The sequence below is a fragment of the Pyxicephalus adspersus genome, chromosome 3 (assembly GCF_032062135.1).
Source record: "Pyxicephalus adspersus chromosome 3, UCB_Pads_2.0, whole genome shotgun sequence".
Classification (NCBI taxonomy): domain Eukaryota; kingdom Metazoa; phylum Chordata; class Amphibia; order Anura; family Pyxicephalidae; genus Pyxicephalus; species Pyxicephalus adspersus.
Window position 1 is genome coordinate 52,779,007 of NC_092860.1, and position 15,601 is coordinate 52,794,607.

A 15,601-nucleotide genomic window follows, 5' to 3' on the forward strand; every position below is an offset into this window, starting at 1 on the left:
GCTGGTTTTATTGCTATTGCTATATTGCTCCTATAACAACCCATTCATCCCAGCTCTGAATTAATACTGATTATCAATGAACCAAAACAAACTTTTTTTAGAAACAAAGAGGATTTTCTTCCATATGTCAAACTTATACTAGAAGTAACTGAAAAGTTGTATTTTTGTGTATGAGAATTTATTCTTACTTGATTGCACTTTCCCTGTATCCTTCACTTCATTGGAACTGGACAGAGATTCATCGTGCATCATATGGTCTTTGTCCAAGTTTCCAATGGTCGTCAGTTCATTGTTGCTTTGCATCCGATCATCAGGCTTCCATACAATATCCCTCTGCAAACTTGCTTCATGTTCACTAAGCCTGTCCTGAAAATGCTTCTCACCAATTCTGTTAGGTATTCCAGTTGGATTGTCCAAAGAACCTGTTTTGATTTGATGACTGACTTCTAGTAAACTAGTTTCTTTGTTTTTTGTATGGATATTTGTGGTTTTCCTTTCATTTTTCAGGTCTGCAGTAGGAGCTGGAAGTTCAAAGTGTTCATAAAGGACTGTGGTTTGAGAAATATGACCAGGTTCTTCAGTATTAGCAGACAGAGAATTTTGTTTACCTGAAAGCCATGTATACTGCAACGAATTAGGGCCATCCTTTGGAACTGAACTTTTATCCATGTCCAATTCATGCTGTTTGGGTACTTGGCTAGCATCTGAAAGTTCTTCTGAAGAATCTGATTCCATTTGTTCTACAATCTCCCTCCATGTCTTTTGTCTTGGTTTGGTTTTTGTGTCCACCATATTCAATGACCATTCATCTTCCTGATCCCTGGAAAGCTCATTTTTGCTAATTTGCCTCCTGATTGTAGCTGGAGTCACCTTTGTATCTTGTGTTGCTATTGTCCCTTGTATCCCATTCCAAACAGAGGCATGTGTAGTACTTGTTGGCCTTGATTTGTGAACATAACGGGATTCTGGTGGATCACTGGTCACTGCTTCTTGTAGCACTTCTTCTGTGAAAGCTGGATTAGGGAGCTTTGAAGATAATGCATTGGCTTCCATTGAAATTCCCTTTGAATCTATGAATGTTACTGGATCCTTGCTTTCTATTTCATATCCATGACTTGTAGTAGATATTACACTGTCAGTGGCAGACAAGGCATTATTAAATTCCAATTGTGTTGCTTGTCCAGGCTCTTGACTTTGAAGTTCTGGTTTTATCAGCCTGAGGTCTTCCTGTGGCATGAACGCTGGACCTTGCAGCTCATTCCCTTGTGAGGTGGGGGCTGTTGCTTGAAGAGCTGTTGAGAGGCAACATGTCAAAAGGATAAATTAGAATCCTATCATGCTGAACGGAGAGAGAAGCCATCAAACCAAGCAAGAAGCTGCTCTTAATTCAGCAGTCAATTCATAAAGATAGAAGGATCTAGATTTATCCATGCTCTGCTTCTGTTTGGAAGTGCACCAAAGAAGCTAATGGGATTAGTATGCCGACATGCCACAAAAACTTGGTTTATTAAATGACAATGCAATAAATATTTATGGAATGCCTTTCAAATCTCAATTCCTGAATAGTTATGTATATGACATTTTGCAGTTACTTTGCCTGCGGTTTATTGCTGTGGTTCACAAATAACTGGCCCTCGCAGAGACTATATCATTACATTATAATGATAAAAATCTTTGCTGGTGTCTACTGCAGGCACATCCCCAGGTGGGAGCTTGTGTGAGATATATCCCCTTCCCACCATGCCTGCATGATTTACAGTATAACACATCTGCAGTATGCTGATTTTGCCCTTGCCTTAACTTTTCCCCATGAGAGTTTCCACTTCACGAAAGTACTGCCTATTTTACATAATTATTTTAATTTATTAACTGAGCCTCATAGAACACAGACAAATAAATTACAACAGATAGAAGACAGAAAAAGAGAAATTGAAGCTATAAAATCTTTGGGTCCAAATACCAAATGTATAACTGCAGTTTAAAGTCACTTATCTGGTCCATAAATGCTCAGTAATATGTATGGATAATACTTATTTTGCAATAGCAAGTTTTAGTATCTTTCTATTTATTTATAATAGCATGCCTGGGATTGCTGCAACACAGCAAATCAAACCCAGTTTATTTTAGCTAAATAAATCCATGCAATAGATGGGCGTGATGTACAACCTGCAGTAGTATTAGGAAACATATCCGAATCCTCTAAACTCTATTTCAATTAGTTGTTATGGGTAACCTTATAATCATAATCATTGTTCCTTGCACTGGTTTACTGCAGGTATGCAAACTTTCCAGATGTTGAAACCTGAATTCGATCGCTAGCTTTCTTTTTGCACATTTGTAATTTGCCCCCTCCGGTCTACTGTATGTCCCTGCACATTGTGACTTCCACACAACAAGCATTAGAAGCCGTAGTTGATATCTTGAGCCCACCTTGTTTCCTGTCTGATGGACTAAAAGGATCATTAAACTAACTGTTATCCATTTGTATTGTCTTGGCCTTCCCTTTCAGCTACTTGCTTTTTGTTCTGTCATTTAGTTAGTCTTTACTTTAGATGTGACCCTAGGGTAGGTCTGCATATAAATGAAGCCTGTCGAGTAATTTCTAGGTGCTGATACAAAAGTTAGAGGCAGTGCTGTGAGCTGAAAAACCTTGATGAATTTTACTATTCTGCCAATGACCTCATCAGAGCTAAGTCTCAAGGCAACTTTTCCCTGCTCCTTCTCCTTGATCTTTCCTTTGCTTTTGACACTGTTGATCACCCTCTTCTAATACAAATCATGAGCTCCTTTGGTATCTGTGACACTGCTCTCTCTTGGTTTGCTTCCTATCTGTCTGACCGCTCCTTTCAAGTTTCTTTCAATGGTAACTCCTCCTCACCCACTCTCCTCCCTGTTGGTGTTCCCTAAGGGTCAGCCCTTGGACCGGTTCTCTTTTCTCTGTACACCTCCTCTCTCGGTAGTCTCATATCCTCCTTTGGCTTACAGTACCATCTGTATGCTGATGACACTCAAATATATCTGTCCACCCCTGACTTGTCTCCCTCAGTCCTGGATAAGGTCTCATGCTGCCTGTCAGCCATCTCATCATGGATGTCTGACGGATTTTTGAAACTAAACCTGGATAAAACAGAACTCATCATCATCCCCCCTCAAATTCCCAATCTCCCCCTGACATATATCTAACTGTTAACAACACTGTTATTCGGCCCTCCCCTCAGGCACGTCGTCTTGGTGTCACCTTTGACTCGGCCCTCTCATTTACCTCTCATATTCAGAACATTTCCAGGTCCTGTCCCTTTCACCTATGCAACATTTCCAAAATCCGCCCCTACCTGTCCCCTGAGACCCCCAAACTCCTTGTACATGCTCTTATCATCTCTTGTCTGGACTACTGTAACCTCCTCCTCTCTGGTATTCCACTAACCCGACTCTCCCCTCTACAATCTATTATTATTTCTGCAGCCAGACTCATCCATCCTTCCCACCGCTCCTCTTCCGCTGCATCTCTTTGCAGATCTTTACACTTGCTTCCATTTCCAATCAAATTCAATCTCCTGTGCTTTGCTTTCAAATCCCTCCACAGTTCTTGTCTCACTTACATTTCTGACCTGGTAAAAAAAAGTACTCCCTAGCCACTCCCCCAATGACCTACTAATGACTAATAACCTCATCACACGCATGGATACAAGACTTCTCTAGAGCTGCCCCAACTCTCTGGAATGGTCTTCCTCGTCCTGTTTGGCTTTCTCCTACTTTCTGCTCATTTAAAAGAGCACTCAAAACCCATTTTTTCAAACTTGCCTACCCATCCTATTCTGCCTTTTGAAACCATCACTACTTCCCATCACTACATATCTCCCCTCCTATTGTGTGTAATTCCCCCACCTACTAGATTGTAAGCTCTTTGGGGCAGGGTCCTCTCCTCCTGTATCACTGTCTGTATTAGTCTGTCATTTGCAACCCCTATTTAATATACAGTGCTGCGTAATATGTTGGCGCTATATAAATCCTGTTTATTATTAATAATAATAATAATAATAATAATATTAATAATAATGACTGTGCTGAGCTGTGAGAACAGAAGCGAGATCCTCCCCGTTTTCCTGAATTGGCATGCCATCTGTTTGTTAATAATCACAGAGCCTGGCATAGACTGAGGAGTCCTCCTCCTCCTTGTCCCTTATGATGTAACTTTTGCAGCTCGGGTAATGACATTAAAAGGAAGGTGAATTACACAATTCCACTGAAAGCTGTTTACATCAGTCTGTACCCCTCTCCTACTTCCTGCCTAAAAAAATTGTTGGCACAATTGACTGTGATTTAAAATCTTTCTCCACTTGACTTATGAGTTTAAATAATTATTTACTATATCCTAAAGTAAACAAAAATTGGCAGACATACACTTACAAGTTAGAATGTAAATTCCATTCAGCAAATATTTACAAAGTATGTAAAAGCATTAAGTGGCTGGAGCCCACTAAATACTCCTTAATATAATAATAATATAACTATAGAATAATAACTAACTAATAACTAATAATATAACTAATAATATAACTATAGAATAATAGTTCTTATAGGTACTGTGGAGTGAAACTCTTAATAGTAGTGCTTCTGTCTTTGTCTAATGAGCTAGCAGGCTTTAGCAGACATATAGAAAACCCTATGCAGCGATGAAGACTCTCAAATGGCAACTCTAGGATGTTTAAAGCTTAAACTTAAAAACAGCACTCATGTTAAGATCTGTATTCAATACCAATTTTTCTCTGCTGTGTATGGACAGTGGTTGGAGAAGCTAAGGCGATCATATTTGTTTTCTCCTCCTATTAGTCTGTCCAATGTTAGCACATGAGAACTGCATCAAATCTGATTGGCAGCTTCTTCCTCTTCCACACAATGCTCTGTTGTACAAGAATTGCATCTGATACCAAGGTAAAAGCCAGATACTTACATGCTTAAGGTGACAAAAAAGACAATGCTATAGGCAATATGTTCCCGATCCGGTGGACCTTCTCGATGGCCCAAAGAGTTTGAACTGTGATGTACAAATATATTAATTCTCTTTTGGGACTTCAATTAAAGCCTGCATCACCTGACCGTGTCTTAATTTCCCATGTTCTTAGTGCTAACAATCTAACCTTGGCTTTGGCATGGAAATCCCCAGCCCTTTGATTTAGTAAGATGCACAACAGTGCCATAAATGAGAAACTCAGGGGAATATTAGTGAACAAATACAAGGGGTTTCTTGATGTTTGGCAGTGGTGGATTGAGTTACCCCAGGACCCTGGATCTAGATGAGTCTAGATGAGTAAGCCTGCATACCCCTGTAGGGAACTTGTGCTAATGAGTGCATGTGTGTCTGTTGCCCCCATCCTTCTGCTTTGATTTATGTATATCAGGGGTCAGCAAACTTTTTTGGCTACTAGGCCATGTCAGAAGGTCAAGAAGGCACACTAGGCCAGACTCTCTCTCGAGCCCCGTGCTGATGGCGCCGCCCCCCACCAGGAAGGCCCCTGAAGTGAAATCCCTGTCCTCCGCAATGCATACGGAGGAGAAGGAATGTCTCCTTACCCCGGCGGCCCGCGGTAATAGGGAAGGGAGGCATAACAAGGAGGCTCAAGAGCCGCATGCAGGTTGCTGACCCCTGCCGTCTGGGATTGACCAGGGGGGTATTAGGCCAAAACGGAATACAAGCTAGGCTGTATCTGGCCTAAAGGCTGGAGTTTGCCGACCTCTGATGTATATCTTCTTTTTCTGCTACTAAAAATACTGGATATGTACATGAATAAATATATATATTGTGACTTTGTAGGTTAAGATTTAGACAGTAATTGCAGCCAATAAAAACAAAAAACAAAAAAAAAAAAACAAAAAAACAAAACAGAACGACTGACTTCCCCACACCACATATTTAGATACCAAGTTTAAAGCCTTATTGACTTGTCTTATATACATGGAAGCACAATGGGGTTGAGTTTAAGCTATTCACTTAGCAAAGCAAATTATTACTCTGCAAGGGTGGAAGTGTGGTTAAAATTCACTTTGTAAAGACTACCCAATCAAGGGCTAGAAATAGTAAAAACATGATTTTTTTTCTTGCATGTGAGTGGAATCATATCATAAAGAGTGAACAGCCCAAACTTTGATAAATCAACCCTACTTTCTTTGTGCCCAAACACAATTTTCACAAAAGTGATACTGTAGATATTAAAGTAGGCCATAGTTGAAAAGGAGTTAAGTCACAAAGCAAATTTTCATAAAAAATTTCTACCCATTTGTTAATGCCTGAACATATCATTTTCTCAATTAGTTTTGAACAGCTTTGATACACTGTTGTTCTTTAATTGATTATTTTAACAGATATTCACATTCAGATTTTTGGATTTATTTTAAAATATATGTCCTTCATTTTATTTTTATTATTTAAAAAAAATTCCTATACTACACTAAACATCTGTAGTTAATACTGGGCAATACTAACACTTGACTGGGGTCAAAGCAATTTTACATATTTATACCAATAACTCATTAACGGATAGAAGAGTACTTCTTCACCTGAATTTACATTAATGTAATAAAAAAAAAATATATATATTTATATATATATATATATATATATATATATATATATATATATAAAAATATATATATTTATACACATATACATATGCAGTATATATCTTTTTGTTTTGCTTTTGTGATCATCAGCAAGTCTGGTCTTGAGACCGCAAGCTGGACTGTGCCTATGCTAGAAAATATTTAGAAGAAATATCTTAATCCCAAGTGTGAAGTCTTCCCTATGGCTGTTTGCTGTATTTTCATTAATTTACAGCTCCATTCTAGCACCCTTGCCTGAAGCCTTTCATGGAAACAAAAGTCATTCCAGGGTAGCAGTTATGACATACCTAGGATAATCCGTTTTTTTCTGCTCCATATGCTGGTATATTGTTCTATAAGGTCATAATTATTTATCTGATTAAGACCTCCATCAAATATTCATTGGAAAGGATTAGCCAGGACAAACATATCGATTTGAATGAATCAATATTTCTCAGCATTCTTTAATAATTTGTCCCTCACAATGTAACCTTCTAAAGCCCCTGTATCAGTTTCATGCTATGTGACTTTTACTGCTGGGAAATATCCAGCCCCGTAAGAATGAAGAATTGTTTGTAATAAAGTTCTTATAGGACTGGATTTCCATTACCAGTATTTATCATACCTGGGAAATCAGCTGAAATGTTCAGCCATGCACAAAATCACCCTTACACTGCAATGCTTATCAGAGAAAATCCCCCATCGTTTCTTTGCAAGCTAAGGGCATGAAAGGCTGTATTCAAAAAATAATTTAAAAAACCTAAACTCAAAAAAGTTAAGATTATAGAAAACATCTGGAAAAGTAATTTTTGCCTAAGCTATGCTCTAAGAAATTTACCTTTGTCTGGCATTTCTCCTAATAAACTGAAGTGCATTTTCTAGTATGGAGTATGCCCAGGTACTCCTGTACCTACAGCCCTATAACTATATATCTGTAAGATAAGATTTAAGGCACTGCTGCCTCTGATTGCTTTTAACCATTCTAGAATATCTGACATAAAGGAAGCAAAACCCATTTCTCAACAAGATGTCCACCTTCATACTGAAAAAATACATGGCAAGTCAGTATTAGGTAAATATTTAGGCCACATCACCCAAATTCAGTTCCTTTTTACGTACAGCTATCCTAGTCTGACTTCAGAAGACTTATTTATATGGGTTTGGTATAAACCTAAAGCTTCTGGTCCATGTGATAATATGAAATATTAAGTGATAGACCTGGGATCTACATTTTGTTTACTACTTTTGTTAGCACTTTCTAAATAAAGTGGATAAAGTATATGTAAACCCAAAAATCAGTTTTTAGGAAGTTTTTTTCATGATGCTTCACTGTATACATTTTATTGTCGCAAATATGTTCATCTAACCTTGTTGTAAAGTTTCCTACCTGAAATTTAGCCAGTAACAGCACCTATTGTGGATTGCTGTCTCCTAATTGCAAACATTTACCTGCAATGCTATATTTTAGTGATTTTATTTTATATATAGGTTGGCAAATTCCCTATTTAGTAATTGTTTGTAAAACTAACAGTGCAAACAGTATTATTGGTGAACATCAAATAAGATTTGACTTTCAGTCAGTGTCAGCATAGACATTTAGAAATGCAACACAAAAAAAACAATTACTTACTATGCAGTGATCAAAAATAGTGACCTGAATATAAGCTAAGATGGCTATTGTGTTTGTTTCTGCTGACTGTGTTCATGTTGCTGATATTCACTCACTTCCTATTATTGTCACATAGACAGTGGGTGACAAAATATTTTAAACATAATGTGCATGAGTACATGGAACACATCATACATTTTTGAGCAAAGCTCCTTTAGTAAATTAGGCTCAACTGTGTTCCACAACGAATGTAATTTGTGTACTAATCTGCTTTAGCTGGTGAATGGACATTTCACTGGCTGGAGCTGTCCATAGTGCTGAACTGTTTTAGCCCTGGGAAAGGTACATCTTAATTTCTTGTTCAAAAAAAATGTGCACACTTTTTTTTTCTATTACCAGTCAATGCATACCAGGAATTCTTATCACAAAGGAGCACTAGCTTGCAATCATGAAACCTGACTTCTTGCCATACTGATTACCAGCCTTTATTAATGAGGCATACCAAGAAAAAAGATACCCCCTACAAAGGCATTGATGCATGATCCTGACAAACACCAGATTCTTTAGTTTTTCTAGTGCAAAGGAGGGAAAAGACAGAAATAGGAGTGCTTATGTGCAATTGTATTTAGTGATCCTTACATGTGAACGCATTAAAGGGGTCCTCAGTCATTTAAAAAAATAAATATAGCTACTACAGTTATATTTATGTCTCCAATGTTCCCTGGATTCCAGCACTAAAGCTTCTAGTGTGAAGCTAGAGGGAGAGCCTATCCTTTTAGCACATAGGGCTTTAAAAGCACAGTACACTCACACACCTAAATATGACCTTCCCTCTATGAGGAGAAGAATTTATACATATCTAGGCTGTGTTCAGAAGCCATGCAGCTTGCATATACTAAGTTAAATTGAACACTTTTGTGTTTTAATGTTATGGACTCTACCAGGGATTGGGAATGGGATTATGGACTCATTACTGGGACCTTCCTTTGGATCACATTCCAGTATTCTGTACTACATATTATATTAACTTTATTATTATACTTTATACAATATATATACCAGGTTGTTAGAAAGTTTCACTCTTGACTGCATGCATATTGAGAAACTGACATCATAATTCCTAACTGAATTTTTTCTTTTGCATTAGACTATGGCTTTTTTGTTGGATAGTTCTGTTTTGTGTTGTATACCTTACATGCGCTATCTATATTATATATAATGCATGTGTTAAATGCATTAACTTTTTTGAAGATGGGTGAAGTTTCTGTTTTTGACATGATTTTCAATTGAAAGAAGGACAGTGTCCCAATATTGGTATGTGATTGTTACGTGCAAGCAAATGAGCCAGTGTACAAATCCATTTAAGGTGTGCTTTAAAACATATTTTGGGAACTTTTATCCATCTTATAATGATCAGCTTGTGGTTTGGTGATAATAATAGTATTTTACCCTATCCTAATACCTAAACAACATGTTCTGATTGCATTGGTTACTAGCAGCGGTGAACCTGGTATGTAAATGGACACTCATAATTGTTTAGGTTTAATTAAGCTAATTCAGAAACAAAACCCTTAAAATAAAAGATTTATTTTATTACAGATATTACCTTTGTAGCAGTATGCTCCAAACCTCCTTTTGGGACTGGGGAAACCTGTGCGGTTTGGATATTGATATAAAGTCCGAACTCCTGGTTCTTCACCACCACAGTTTTTTCTTGGGTTCCGAATTGGATATCGGACGCTGTTGTCTGCCAGCCATCCTGGGTCACACTGGTCTAAACCCTTTCTCCATGCTGCATGCAGCTGCCCCACAGTAGCCAACATTGCTCCATCACGTAAACAAGAGTTTCTGGCGTCTTCCAGATTGTTTCGCTCCGCAACATAATAAACATCTCCTGGGATTCAAATTAAAAAAAAAGTTACAAATTACTAGATGGAGATAGTGTGTAAAATGAAATTTGTTTCATTGCAGTTCTCCAAAGCCAATTCTCAGCTGGAACATCTGGCAGTAATGATAATGATAGGTTCTAAAAGGGGATGCAAAGTCAATAAAAGTGATTGCGCTATTCATAAGACTGAAAGTATGCCAAGACAAAATCACAAGACTTCATAATAAGTTATATATGGATAGTAAAGATGTTTAATGATTGCTGATCTTGCTATCAGGCAACAAATGTTGAACATTACAATCTGATGAAATCACTAAGCTGTAAAGCTTATGTTGTTTCTCATCACCCATGGTATTTTCAGGCCTCTTTGGCTCTCACTGGTGAAATTGAAGAATATTACAGTAAATAATGATTGTTATCTCTGCGAATTAAGCCTAATGTGCCCCACATATTAAAATCTACCTTGTGGCTCTTGGGTGTAACAATATACATCGTAGGTTTCCTGTGGATCCCTTTCTCCGTAAGTCCTAACTCCGGGCAGGTTATTTCTGTCCCCATAGCAACCAGGCCTGGGAGTTTTTATTGGATACCTGCAGAAAAGATAAAGATATAATAAGGGATTTTAAGTTGAACAGCACTGATCTCCTTCATGCAGTACTTTATCTGTTAGATCAGAATATATTCAATTTTAACCTCTCATCTTCCTCACTATAATCATATTATGTGGAAACGTCTATATGAATCTATAGGGGCCCCTAACTAGTCATCCATTTCAATCCACAAGCCATTGTAGCTAAAGAATTCAATATGCAATTACAATAGCAAGCTGTAATTTGTTCGTTTTGTGAAATTTGCAATTCAGAAATAATCTATAATTGCATAAAGTCATTATATTGCTTACAGAAATTCTAAGTCTGAGCTGACAAAATGGCTTAAGGCGCACATACTAGAAAGCTAGGGGCACATTCTGACATCTTGTCAAACTGCAATTCTCATAAATGATTGGAAACTTGTCTCATGTTGAGTTACTGCAATTTGAAAAGCATTAAAAGCCTAACTCTGGCCGGATGAGCTTTGGATAGGCTATAGAAGTATACGTATTTGTGGTCTCTGAATATCTAGCATATGCATTTCTGTCTGTGACTCTATCCGGGAGAATTTCCTTGGCCTCTGTCCCTGTAGGGTAGTGTATTGACACTGGGACATAAAGGAACAAAATGTACTGGGACACCTTTTGTACCTACTGGAGAGATTTTCCAAGTAGAAAGGAGATATTAATAAAAAGGGTCGTTCTATCTCTCACTAAAACACAATAATACATTTTGGTTGAAGGTATGACTGTTTTTAGGACCCTAATAAATAAAACCTGTGCAGAGATAAATATAGAGGGTGCATTATTGCTGACCTCTCTTTCCGAATATGCTTTTATGTTTCCACTCCACATTCTAATTTATTGGCTAAAGTACTCTCTGAGCTTCTAAACTGGAACCAATAAGCATCTTATTTAGTCTTTATTGCATGCTTGCTCTGAGTCACTAACTCAGAAAGTCATGAATGAAATAGAAAACCAGGAAACAAGCATTTTTATAAATTGATCAGTAATAGCAAACCACATATTTCTCTTTTCCATTTTCTTTATTATTTTGGCAGGGAAATTTGGTACTGCAAAAGCTAGGCAGAAACATAATCAAACCTCAAGAAGTGTTTACAATGGTAGAAATAACCAATGTTTACTTGCTGCAGTATGAGAACTATTGACATTTTGGCTATGCAAAAAATTGGCAATGGTTATATTGAAAACACTCTTATTAGATAGTTCCAAAACCTTGCAAACGAATACAAAAAAGGAAGGTAATTAGTAGCATTTAAATAAAAATACCAAAGTAATATTAAATGCCCCCTAACTTCAATATCAAATAGCTCAGAAAGGTGAAAGCAGTCCATAAACATCACAAGATCTCTGTGATGGCAGGCAGACACCTGCTGGCTTACAGCTCCTGGAAAGATATCAATTGTGCATGTCAGAAAACTTATCCCATTCATTGTTCTCCTCCTCCGAGATAAGCAGCTTTGGCAACGTCTGCCTGTACCACTCACCTCTTCTGCTCTGCATTGACATAAATTAGGTTGGCTCCTTCAAGTATCTGGAGCATTCTAAAGTCATTGGTAAAACTAAAATTACAGTTTCTTTTTAGGGATCAAATTTATTAATTGTGCTTTTAATTCATAGATGAATAACTTTAATTAAATAATCTTCATATGGCGCACTTGATAGATAATATTCCGGATAACCTATAGTATTCTTTCAATATAAAACATAGATATATCAATAAACCCTGAAAGAATAATGCAGGCAGCTGATGAGAAAATACCTAAGCTTTAATTCTTAACTTCTGATAAACATCTAGGTACAAAAATAGATAAATATAATAAATGTATTACATTTTTTTAATAAGTGTATCTACATTTTTGACTTTTCAGATCTGGTTGTTTTTTTAATCCTGCCTCTGACGCAGAACACTTAAGATAATAACACAAATTTACAGTGGGCTCATTACTCTAGCCAGGCTAGGAGCAGTAAGATGTTGATTGGGTCATCTAGTTGCTCACTTTGTTCTTTCCTTCTGTGAGCTTGTTCCTTTTAAGCAATGTTGCAGTCAGTACACCAAATTGGCTCCTAGTGTTGTCCCCTCATATGGTGGAGATCTCAAGACAGGAAATATTGCAAGAGGTAATACCAGGTTAAATTTAGTCATTTAACTATGTTGACTTATTTATTAACAAATTTTGTGTTATTTGTATTTGTATTTTTATATCTGCCTAGTTTGCAGCTTTAAACAGAATATAAATTAGACTTTTATCCCCCCCCCCCCCCAAATCACCTGACAGTTCGATCAGACAGCCATCCAGCATCACAATTGTCCAAGCCATCCTCAAACGCAGCCTGCAGCTGCTCTGGAGTTGCAATGACACCAGAATTTTCCTTACAGGATCGCACAGCATCAGGGAACGTCAGTGCATACCGATTACTTGCTGCCCGGTAATGAAAGACTAAACCTGAAGGAGAAAGATACCATGGTTTCCTTTTTGTCTCTTTCAAACATAACATTGGAACTCAGCATGCACACATATCTTTTTTATAACCTTGCTTTTAAACAAGTGCCTTATGCCAAAAGTTTTAAGTTTGCAGAGAAAAAATAATGATGACTTTGGCAGGTTTGTTACCGTGTATCTGGAGACTACAGAAGGAAATGTGAAAGATTTTCACTTGTAAGTCTCTTTGAAGCTTGAATAAAGAAATCTTAAGATTCATACACATGGACACTTGCTTAGTACATGTTGTATGTTCATTTTAAGCTGTGATCACTGTAGTTGAAAGTGTTAGAAAATAGACATCACAGAATACCGCAACCAGTGGAACTAATGTACACAATGACAATTTCATGTTTATAGTTTTTTCTTGTTGAATGTATTGTCTGCCTAATTTGGGAAAGGTCTTACTGTGTACTGATCTAAAATGACATATTGATACATACTCCTAGGGCTCTATTTATAAAACACAGAATCAGACATTACCTTAAACACTCCCTGGTGGGAATCTTCCAGGTCCATGTGTTTCAATGGCATTAATTATTTCCACCAGGGAATAATTGAGGAAATGTCTCTTAGTTTTTATTGGAGCTCAAACCAGGTATAAAGACACGGAGAGAGAACAGGACCCTACCTAGTCAAGCAAATATTAAACAATTGAGTGGATCTATTCCTAAACCACATTGTATAACAATTTTACAGATAATACATTGGTTGCTTACAAGCTGGTTGCCATGGGTGGTGTGTAAAAACATGGAGTATGTGTGCACAATGGAATGGTTCTTGGAATAACTTGAAATTGAATGCAGCTGACAAGTATAAGTGATGTTGTATTGTGCAACACAGAAGGAGAGCAATGGGGATAGGAAAGAAATTGCAATAAACTCGACATGACAATGGGACTGAATACATTATTGAAATTGTAAATCATATATTTTTTTATGTTAATATTCTGAATAGGTATTGCATGGGATAAACATGATCATGAGGACCAAGCCTTTTTGGTAATGTGGTCATTATTGGCAGGGTTGTTTCTGGTATGAAACACAGCATAAATCTTCCCTCAAGATCAGCCTTTCTCTTCCTTTTTACCAGAGGAATACAAAAAATATGAGGGCCTCTGGGATTCCCTGCTAAAACCAGTTCATTGGGGGTCAGTGGAGAAGAATGCTCCTTATACATCAGATTGTCCAGAAATTTACAGACAACTAGGGGGACCATGGGCGCCCTGCAGCTGGCCGTGCCAAGTGGTGTTGGTCCAAGAAGTCAGGCTTCATCAGATGGGAAGTCATTTTGCCACATGTTAGGAACCCTAGCATTCCAATGAACCCTGGTTCAGAATAGCTGCTGTAAACTCCAGAGGAAATCTGAGACTTGGTCCATCCTTTCCTGACCCTTAAAGTGACCTTGTGAAGGAGTAAACAAAACAAAATGACAATTCCCCATGAAAACAATATATTTACTTATTTAGTGAATTGTTTGCCGAAGTAGTCTGTATAACAGCTGCTTTGCCTAGTCGACTAGCAGGTTTCCCTGCTGTCGGCTGTGGATCTGCCTGCTGACCCCTAGTCACTGAAGGACAAAATGTTGTCTTCGCAAGTAATGGAAGGATGTACAACATTGGCCAGCGGGGGTCATGCTATTCCACACACCTGAAAGTGTGTAATAAGATTGTGTTGGGATCTCTGCTGCAGAGCAAAGTTTAGACAAAAATAATGCAGGAATGCTCATTATGCCATTTCGCACAGTTAAATTTCCAGTCAAGCATAATTCTTGAAATTCAGTCTAAATAGCCAAGACCATAGGAGGGACATTTCAGTACTTATTATCAGACGTTGGAAGTCAAGTCCCAGGCCTTTGGGGTTTTGCCCAGCGACTTGCAACTTAACTTGGGGCTTGCTTTCTCTGCTGACAGCTGAAGGGGACAGGGAGGAAGGCAGTGAGCCTTCCTCCCTTCCCCCTTCAGATGAGCTGTCAGAGAAGAAAGACATACTTAATAAACTTAGAATACAAGGAATGCAGGGAGGAAAGTAACGTTACAGAAGCTTCACTGCCTTCCTCTCCACCTTTCTTGCATTTTAAGTCCATGGCTTTCTCCTCTGACAGCTGAAGGAGGTGGGGAGGAAGGCAGTGTTACAGAAGCCTCACCGCCTTCCTCCTTTCCCCCTTCAGCTGTCAGAGGAGAAATCTGTGGACTTAGAATGTGATCCTGTGCTCATGAACAGGATCAGAGCTCTGTTTCTATATGAGGACAAATGGGGATGAATTAGGTGATTTGACTTGGGACTCAACTTGGAAGAATTCTTGGTGACTTGAGACTTGACTTGGGACTTGGTGTCAATGACTTGGGACTCGACTTGGACATGAAGGCTGACAACTTAATCAAACCTATGCATATTACCCAAATCATCCTAGAG

The 15,601-nt window shown here is 38.0% G+C and overlaps 1 protein-coding gene across 2 annotated transcripts in view; it reads right to left on the minus strand.

Annotated features, from left to right (window-relative positions):
• Positions 1-15,601, minus strand: part of NCAN (neurocan) — a 114,237-nt gene that overhangs the window by 40,056 nt on the left and 58,580 nt on the right. Inside the window, exons 4-7 of one of the 2 annotated variants that reach the window (XM_072404607.1) lie at positions 12,977-13,151; positions 10,557-10,684; positions 9,813-10,100; positions 189-1,292 (exon numbers count right to left, since the gene is read on the minus strand). In XM_072404607.1, coding sequence (XP_072260708.1) covers positions 189-1,292; positions 9,813-10,100; positions 10,557-10,684; positions 12,977-13,151 — 1,695 coding nt within the window. The remainder of the gene's footprint in view (positions 1-188; positions 1,293-9,812; positions 10,101-10,556; positions 10,685-12,976; positions 13,152-15,601) is intronic. The other variant, XM_072404608.1, reaches the window with a different exon arrangement.